At 33.6% G+C, this 10,036-nt stretch overlaps 1 protein-coding gene across 1 annotated transcript; it reads left to right on the top strand.

Moving 5' to 3' along the window:
* The first annotated feature begins 439 nt into the window (after positions 1-439).
* On the top strand, positions 440-4,454 carry LOC149388863 (putative indole-3-pyruvate monooxygenase YUCCA10). Its single transcript, XM_089624773.1, has 4 exons — positions 440-1,142; positions 1,623-1,856; positions 3,867-3,992; positions 4,094-4,454. Exons 1-4 carry the CDS (start codon positions 528-530, stop codon positions 4,280-4,282), a joined length of 1,164 nt encoding a protein of 387 aa, XP_089480899.1. The 5' UTR covers positions 440-527; the 3' UTR covers positions 4,283-4,454.
* Positions 4,455-10,036: the final 5,582 nt, after the last annotated feature.

Raw genomic sequence — 10,036 nt, 5'->3', positions numbered from 1 at the left:
AAGTATACAATTGTCATGTACTGTAAACTTTCAAATCTACGATTAACAACAATTATAGATATATAAGTCTATCGTTATTAGAAAAAATGTCCAAAAATATCAAAAATGTAGTTGCTATTATTTTAGTCCACGTATCAAAATTTATGCTTATTGAGACCATTTCTCATGCGGTGGCTTAGAAACAACACGTCGATCCATGGCCCAACTTGCACCCGGAAAGGCCCAAGTGTTTACTCGTGCCTCAGCAAGCGTATGGAAAGTCTGGTGTGCGACAAAATACATTATTGTTATTAGTACGGCTTAAAAAATAATCAATAATAGTAGTGTATTGTGTATATATATTTGCCATGACTCATGACCAAAAGTTTGACCTAAAAAACGTATGACCTACATGAATACGTTTATTTTTTTTCTCACGTAACGTTAACGCAAAACTAGTACCAAGACCCCAATAAAGAATATATAAAGACATCGCATAACTTCGTACCAATTAGAGGGGAGAGTATCAAAGAGTGAAAACAAAAAAAATGAAGGAAGAAGAAACAAGCGTGATAATAGTTGGAGCCGGGACTTCAGGCCTAGCGATCGGAGCTTGCCTTTCGCGGCTGTCAATCCCACACAGAATCCTGGAGAGAGAAGAGTGCTTTGCCTCTCTGTGGAAAAAGCACGCTTACGACCGAGTCAAACTTCACCTCCCAAAGCAATTCTGCGACCTCCCTCACTTCCCTTTCCCAAAAGACTACCCTCAGTACGTCCCCAGAGACCTCTTCTCTCTCTACCTCGACCGCTACGTCGCTCTCTTCCGCCTCACCCCGCTCTACGGCCGGGCCGTCGTCTCCGCCGCCCACGACCCCGTCTCCGGCCGATGGGCCGTCACGGCCCGGGCCCAAGATGGGGCCCACGAACTCTATCGGGCCAGGTTCCTTGTGGTGGCCACCGGCGAGACTTCCGACCCTTTTGTGCCGGAGATCGACGGTTTGGAGGGTTTCGGCGGCGGGGTTCTTCATTCCACCCGGTTTAAGTCCGGCAGAGACTTTCGGGATAAGAAGGTTTTGGTTGTTGGGTCAGGGAATTCGGGGATGGAAATCGCGCTTGATCTCGCTAATCATGGTGCTCACACTTCCATCATTGTTCGGAGTCCGGTGAGTTGTGATATCTTTCAAAAAAATTATGTAACAAATTAATTAAGTTTCATGTCTATAAAGCTGATTAAATTTTCATATAAAAAATTGAGATTTTAATATTTTGAAGGAAATATAAATAATGATTTCACTATTAAGTTATTGGTTTGATCACAAACTTTGATGCTTTATCATAGATTTATCATTTTATTTCATTTTTGGTTTTTGCCGTGATTCCGTGAATGCTCAATTAAAGAGTAGATACAACTATATTTGAATTCTTAAGTTACAAACGACTTCGTATTTAAGAAACGGTTTATCTTTGCGTTGATTAATTGATTTTATTTTTGACTTTTACGATTCAAAACACTGTTGTTGAATATTATTAGTCAAGTTACGTGCGTTGCAAACGTTTTAGACTTATAATTGAAGTTGTATATGTTTTTTTTTGTTTTTTTTTTTTTTCATTTGTTGTGTTGATTATTGAGGGGTGGTGTGTAGGCACATGTTTTGTCAAGGGGTATGGTTTACATGGGATTGGTTTTATTCAAGTATTTGTCATTTGGATTAGTAGACTCTTTGATGATGATGCTTAGCAAGTTAATATATGGAGACATGACAAAGCATGGCATTACAAGACCCAAAGAAGGTCCTTTCTTTATGAAGGTCAAACATGGGAAATACCCTATTATTGATGTTGGCACTTGTGCGAAGATCAAGACCGGTCACATCCAGGTATGGCCTATTTTCGACGGATAAATTATTATAATAAAATAAAGCTATACTATACATAGTCATATCTATCATCCTTTTCTCTTATTTGGATCCCACTTTCCAGTCTTTAAGATAAATAAATAAATAAATTAGTATCCGGTGATCTTGGTTTTATAATAAATACTCGGAGTGGTGAGGTATATTTATCTATTAATCCTACCTAGCACAATCAATGCGTTCTTCAAAAAGTATCCAATAACCAATTTAAAACCACTGTGGCGTCGGTGCAAAAAGGTTTTAAATGTCACCGTCGACATCGGCGTCTCTGCCGAAACAAAAAGATCTAGGAAAACACATATTGTCGTTTCGCCGTTAAATGTCGTTCAATTATCGTGAAAACGACACGTCGATCGGTCAAAAAATGATAGGTCGTTTTCGTTCTTTTTAATGAATAAAACTGCAATTTATTCTTGGAAAATCGGAGAAAGTCGAGAGAAAAGGCGTGTTCGGGCGATTTTTAGTCTATTTTTATTTATTTTTTTATATACTTATTTTGTTTTCTGAGATTTAAACTTTGAGATGAAGACGAAAGAATTAAGGAACAAGAGAGAGAAGAAAAAAAGTGAAAAAAAAAATTTGAAAAAAAAAATTAATTAATGTTCCTTGATTTGTGGTGTGAGTGTGTCAGAATATATCATTAATAATAATAAAATATTGAATACATCATTATTTGTTTTATACAAGTAAAAAAAAAGTCAAGTAAAATGAGCAACGAAAAGACATGAGTGGTTCTTAGCATAGCTTAGTTGCTAATTTCGCATCATTTTCAAAGTGGAAGTCATGGGTTCAATCTTCACTCGCAGCAAACTGCCTTAAAAAAAAACATATTGAACTGTTCCAATTGTACTACAAACTGTACTAATTGTTTTTTTTTTCTTAGCAAGTTAGCATTATCAACATTTAAGATTTAATACTAACAAATATTAATAAAAAAAAATTAAATTAATAGTTTTAGATACATATTTGCGGGATACCTTTTTATTATCTTGATAAAATAGTAATTTAGATATATCTTTTTATTATATGATTAAGCAATTATTCTTGTTATTGAGCTATATATGTTTTGAAATTTAATTTATATTGAAATTATTTTAGTGAATTTTTGTTATATTAGTTAAAATTTAATACATATATATAATTATATATATTTAACATATTATGTAATATTATTTACGTTTGATTTTTCGTCGACATGTCGGTTTTGCATGAAAAACGGTATTAAAAACGGCATATCAATTGCCCTTCTCCACATTTTTCGTTCGATTTTTCATCTGCGTATCAATTTTCCATAAATCAAGATGTTCGAAACGGCGTCGAAAACGACTCTTTTTGAACCTTGGTTAATACTACCTCGATGTGTATGGTTTTAATGGTGTAAGCTCAACTCCTATCAATATTTAACATTCTTCCATATTATCTAATTTAAAAATGGGTGATTTCGTTAAATAGCCGATTTAAATTAACTTAACGATTTGAAAAATAGCCAAGGTTTGCTTAAAATTAGAGGAATAGCCAAAATGTATAGTAATCAGGTTTCAAAAACAAAATTAATCTTATGATTAATATTTTTGAAAGTGATAAATTGCTTATTATAATTTTCAAAAAATTTAATCCTGGTGTCAAAAAAAAGTTGACAACGTAACTTTGATTAATTTGCTGAAAATTTGAAACTTTGGCTATTTTGCTACTCAATTAGTTTCAAATGACGATTTTATATAATTTTTCCTTAAAAATTAATGTTCAAGAATTTGATTTTTTATGTATGATGTAAAGAATAAAATATAAATAAATAAAAAATACCAAATAAATTAAAACTTTATATTTAGATTAAAAAAGTATAACAGTACTGTATATGTTTAGGCTAGTTATATATACATATATGATCTTGTATATGCTACTTAATGCTAGTAGTCGAATAGGAAGATTTTTCAGAGAGTTGATTATGTTTGTACAATTAATATGTTGCCACAGGTCTTACCGGCAGAAATGCAAAGTATAAATAACAACAATGTGTTGTTGAAGAATGGAAAATCATATCAATTTGACACAATTGTTTTTTGCACTGGCTTCAAGAGATCCACGCATTTGTGGCTCAAGGTAGTTCCTTTTAAACAGCCTGAAATTTTACATATACATGGATAATTTTCTAATGCCAAACAATTTTTTTATATTTAAACGTTGGTACATTTTTTTTGTAGGGAGATGATTATCTGCTGAACGATGATGGAATTCCAAAGCCAAGTTACCCTACTCATTGGAAGGGAACGAATGGATTGTACTGTGTCGGTCTGTCCAGAAGAGGGTTTTATGGTGCGAAATCTGATGCTGTAAACGTCGCCAATCATATTGAGTCGGTTTTACGTTATGAAAAAAGTATTTTAGAGTGATATTTAAGTGTGACTATATATTTCATGGCATGTAAAAAAGTAAAAGAAAATAAAAGACTCACAATAATTGATATGATTAGTTGTCTCTGCTTGTCGCAACTTTGCATGAAAACGTGATGGTACGTACGTGTTACATACATGATGCATGTACTATAGGTTCTTAAGTCAATATGATTTAATTTATTCAAAATGATATATCTCTTTCTTATTTGGAAGTTGAAAAGAAATGCCTGCCAACCTACTAACAATATAAAAATTCAGATTAGTGATATGTCTATTATCTTCCCTTGATATTTTTATTTTTATTTTGGTTTTTTTTTTTTTTACTTTTTATTTTTAATGATCTTGCCTTGTTGTACTTAGTGCGTTTTTTTCTTTTGTAGAAAAATAATCGATATATTGGATTTCAAAATCCTCACGATATGGTCGTAGGAGACCCCACATGTATGCACGTGTATTTCAGTGGTCTAAAAAATAGCACAAAATTACTGATACGATATATTTGGTGTGGAAGGACAAAAATATTTCAACAATTATCTCGCAAAGAATATTAGGTACCGAATATGTAGTCCGAGCACTAAAAGTTTATAAGCAGAATTTTCTATAAATACAGACGAATCTAGTAAAAGACAGAATCTAAATGATGGTGTTGAACGACGGGTGAATTTTTTTTTGTTGAGTTTGAGCAGAGCCGGCCTTGGACTAAGGCGAGATAGGCATGGACCTAGGGCCCCGTATTTGGATGGGGCCCCCAAAAAAAAAATCTGTATATAATCTGCTCAATCGACCCCAGACGAACGAACGAGTTTCTCAATCCGCGCGACCCAAGACGTCCCTCTCCTCCGCGCCGCGCGACCCAGACGAACGCCGAACGCGCCATCTCCGCCCCGCGCGACCCAGACCTGCCTCCGCGCCATCTCCGCCCCGCGCGACCCACACCTGCCTCCGCGCCATCTCCTCCGCGCGCGCGTCAAGTCCGACCGAGCTTGCTAAATCAAGGTGAGGAATTAGAAAATTATCCCCAAATTTTCATACAGTTTTACTCTTGCGTCTGCTTCTTCTTGCTACATAGGAAGGGATTGGAAAATTGTTACTGCGTCTGCAAAACTGTTACTGATTTATATGGGGAAAACTTGTTACTGATTTCCTAGTTTTCCAATTTAGCTAGGAAAACTTGCTTTTGGGGAGAATTTTCCAATTGATCAATTGGAAAACTGTTACTGCGTGCGTCTGCTTGCTACCTAGGAAGGGATTGGAAAAAAAAAAGGTGTTTTTCTTTTTTTAAGATACAACCTAGTTTACTCTAAAGACATTTTGTTATTATTATTTATTGTTATTCATTATCTTATATATTTATTAACTTATTTTTAATTGTTTTCAGTAGTTAATTTGATGAGTTCAATTAGAAGATACAAGTCGGGTGCAGAAAAAAGAAAAGAAAAAGAGAAAAAAGAAGTTTTACAGAAGAGATAAATTGGTTCTCTCGATAAGTATTTTAAAAAAGATGCGGTTACGGATGAAACAAGAGCTGAAGTCGGGATTGAGAACGAACAAACTAGTCAAAACGAGAATGAGAACGAGAATGTGACCCCGAATGAGAAGGATAAAGAAAAAGAACACGATAATGAAGTAGGTTCCATTTGTTTTGACGAGGATGATCCGGCGAATTGGAAGCAAATAAATCAAAGTCTTATCGATTTTCTTGTTGAAAAAGGACCTAAAAGAAACGTTGATATGAGACTTCCTAAAGATGTGTCTGATAGAAGTTTCTCTTCAAGTCATTATTGGCGAGTTTTACCGAATGGAGAGAGACAAGACAGGAGGTGGTTGGTGTATTCAACTTCAATCGATAAAGTTTTTTGCTTTTGCTGTAAGTTATTTGCAACGAATCGTCATAATGTAGGCCTCTTAGGTGATGGAGGTTTAAATGATTGGCATAATATTTCTGCACGACTTTATAACCACGAGAGAAGTAAGCTACACGTTGACGCTATTGCTAATTGGGTGGATTTGGAAAAAAGGCTTAAACAAGTGTCCACCATTGATTCGAGTTTACAAGAACATATCAACAAAGAAAAGGAGCATTGGAAACATGTTCTACAAATGATACTTGCTGTTGTAAAAAGGCTTGGGAGAAATAATTTGGCATTTCGCGGGGATAATGAAAAAATATATGAAGAGAGGAATGAGCTTTTTCTACAGATGATAGAATTGCTTGCAGAGTTTGATCCCACGATGCAAGAACATGTTCGCCGTATCTCGAAAAAGGAAATTAATTATCATTATTTGAGTCACAAAATTCAAAATGAATTGATTCAATTGATGGCAAACGAGGTGAAACTCTCAATTGTTTCTACAATCAAAGAAGCAAAATATTTTTCGGTTATACTTGATTGTACACCGGATGTTAGCAATGAAGAATAAATGTCTCTAGTAGTGAGGAGTTATCAAAACATATAATAGCCATCGTTCGTTTGAGATATTTCAATCTTCGAACATCTATATACAAGGAAAAATGCTTTTTATTCAATGCACGAGTTAAAATAATTTCAGGCTACTACATATTTTATCATGCCATTTTTTCCATTGAAATGTTTATTGAAGTATATTGTTGAAAAGATTATTTGAATTTAGAAAACGTAGGGTTATCATAGGCGCAATTATAAATCCATCTGGTTTACGGTTTTTTTTTTTTAAATGTTTAACATATAATGATCACGACATATATGTATATATATATATATGATATAAGGTTAAAAATCAAATCATGCATCCTTACGACTTCGATTTTACTCAACTCAGGACAATTCACTATCTCACTATCCTTCTTGAGATTTTTTTTTTTTTTTTGACATATATATCCTTCTTGAGAATTATAACACGTAAAGATAACTACATGAGAACTATGCAACACGAAATAAAACTGTTTGAGATTTGAGCGTGTGGGGTTGTAAACGACGAAGAACCAAAATTAGAAATTTGCAACTTTCGGAAGCAATGGAGTTACGTACCAAAACTTTGGAGAAGTGAGAAGGGAAGTTGGCTTGCAACTAGAACGACATGGAAGCTTGTGTTGAATTTCAAAATAATTGATTATATTTATGAAATCTGATTATGATTTAAGCATCTGTTTGGAACAGCTTAGAAAATAAGATGGAAGGGAAACTAGAATCCCTCTTATTTTTTTTTTTGGATTGAAGAAAATTTGAGCAAAATAAATTATTAATTGAAACTTGTCTAAAATTTTTCTTATAGGGGTCAGTTATGTGTCATTTTTTTTCTTTTCAATTTCTCATATTTTTCATAACTTGCAAACACAACATGAAATTCTAAGTGCCTGATACTTGTGTTTGAAACTTATTGTTCTTCGTCGGATAATTGCATTAATATTTTTGTCTGTCAATAGAGCAATATTTTTCATCGGTTTATTTTAGTTTAAGAAAGCTTAGAGTCGTATGTTAGTCGTGGGAAAAATTATAAAATCCATGCAGTTTTGTTTACCTTTTGATGAATAATGCTGTACATATAACCATGGTTTTAAAAGCTGGCGAAATTCTCCGAAATTCACCGGAAAAGCCGTTTTCGGTGGTCCAACGGCCGGAGAAAGCATAGAGATGCCGTTTTCCCTTTTTTTTCCCACGAAAGTCGCTGAAAACGGCATGTCATTGCTAATCGGCGAGAATCGGACTTTCTCAAGATGATTTCCACAAAAATTCGGCGACGGGTAGAGAAAATCGGCGAGTTTCTGTATTTTATTTATTTTTCCAAAAACCCAGATTTTATTTTCCTTGATCTGGTCTATAAATTGATTTTTTTTAAACATAATGTCCTTCATTAAAGTTGTTTGAAATGTTGTAATCTAATATATATATATTTTTTTCAAATTTTTCTGTCACTTTCGGCGAATCACCGGAACTTCCGGTGAGCCACCATTTTTTCCGGCGAACCACCATTTTTGCCGGCAACTTTTTTTTTTTTTTTTTTTTTTTTGTGTTTTTGTGTTTTTCAATGAATTTTATGATTTACTTGATATTTAAATTGTTGGAGTATTTAAATGAGCTTCACGTACATATGTATGTAAACGAACTCGGTGTGATAAACGTTCTTCACGTATATTTGTGTGGGAAAATACCATGCCAATATCATATACACGTGATGCATGGTGAGAACTTGTATGGTTAGAAAAAGTGGATGGATTTCATGTTGACATTATTATATGGTTGCTCATGTATATATTCAGAGATTTAATATCCACATATATAATATTAAGGTATATATATATATTCAAATTTGGACTATATTTACAAATATATATGTATTCGTTTGTTTCGCCACATTATTTTCGTTCGATTTTCCGTCGGCACGTCGATTTTCCATCGAAAACGGCATTTAAAAACGGCATTTCATTTGCCATTTCCACATATTTTCCGTTCGGTTTTCGATCGGCATGACGGTTTTCCGTAAATCAGGAGGTTCGAAACAACAACAAAAACGGCATTTAAATCCTTGCATATAACAACTATAATATAGTCATAAAATCATGCATCTTTATGATCAGATTTTACTCATCTTATGACAATTCACTATTTCACGATCCTCGTTGAGAATTACAATGACAAGTTACGACATGATTTGAGTGCGGTGCTCTAAATAAAAAATAAAAATAAAAATAAAAAAACCAAAATTAGAATTTTTCAAATTTTCCAAGCACTAGAACTTCACGCCAAATTTGAGGAGAGAGTGAGAGAGAAGTTGACTTGCAACTAGAGCAAGAGTGAAGCATGTGTCGCATTCCAAAATCAATTATATTTATGAACTTTGATTATGATTTAAAGGTGTGTTTGAAGTAGGATGGAAGGGGGAGATAGAATCACTCGTATTTTCTTTGCGTTTTTTGAGTCGAAGAAAAATGTGCAAAACTTTATAACTAAAAGCGGGATTTCATTTTTCATATGAAAAATTAATAAAAAAAAATTATCATCCGAATTTTTATATATAGAAGTCATGTGTTTTTTTTTCTCATTTATCGCATTATTTTCTCTCTCCGATTTTTCATAAACACAACATGAAATTCTAATTTTTCCTCTCATTTTCATTTTCCCTAAAATTTTCTCATTATCTTGCATTTTACTGATTTCGAACAAACCTTAAACGCCACAAAAATATTTTATTTAATTCAAAATCAAATATAATTATCCATCTCTCTATTACGTGTACAGAAGAATACTATATCCATGTGAGCTTCTAGCTAAACTTAAAAAAAATTAAATTCTATTATATTATAATTATTTCTAGTTGTTTGATTTTTTTTTAATAAATATAGTGTATATACGTTTAATTTTTTTTAAAGCACAAATAGATCTTCTCATTAAACAGCAGTCAATTCACTAAAACAATATGCTCAATACAAGGACATTCTAAAATCCAACTAAAGTTGGAGTGAAAAGAAACAGCTTTTCGAGCTAGAATGTGAGCGGCCTTATCCTGCCGTTAGTGATAAAACAACACCAACCACCAACATCCAAGATCCAAAAAAGAAGATTCTGAATATCCACCACGGTTCCATCGACAGTGTGGAGAAATCTTGTCATTGAGCGCCTTGACAACAAGCAAGCAGTCACTCTCCACCATATATCGACAGAGAGAGTACCGCAGATCCCAAATGGATAATTTCTTCCGTTGTTCACATTGGTCCCTTCGATTTGAAAGTTAGCGTGAAATAATATGATCGAAGAAAACTCATAATAAGTATTG

Source organism: Urtica dioica, chromosome 8 (genome assembly GCF_054948205.1).
Source record: "Urtica dioica subsp. dioica isolate 48M chromosome 8, U.dioica_male_clone48M_v1_H2, whole genome shotgun sequence".
NCBI classification, from domain to species: domain Eukaryota; kingdom Viridiplantae; phylum Streptophyta; class Magnoliopsida; order Rosales; family Urticaceae; genus Urtica; species Urtica dioica.
Note: the sequence above shows the minus strand (reverse complement) of the source record. Positions and strands in the feature narration are given on the sequence as shown.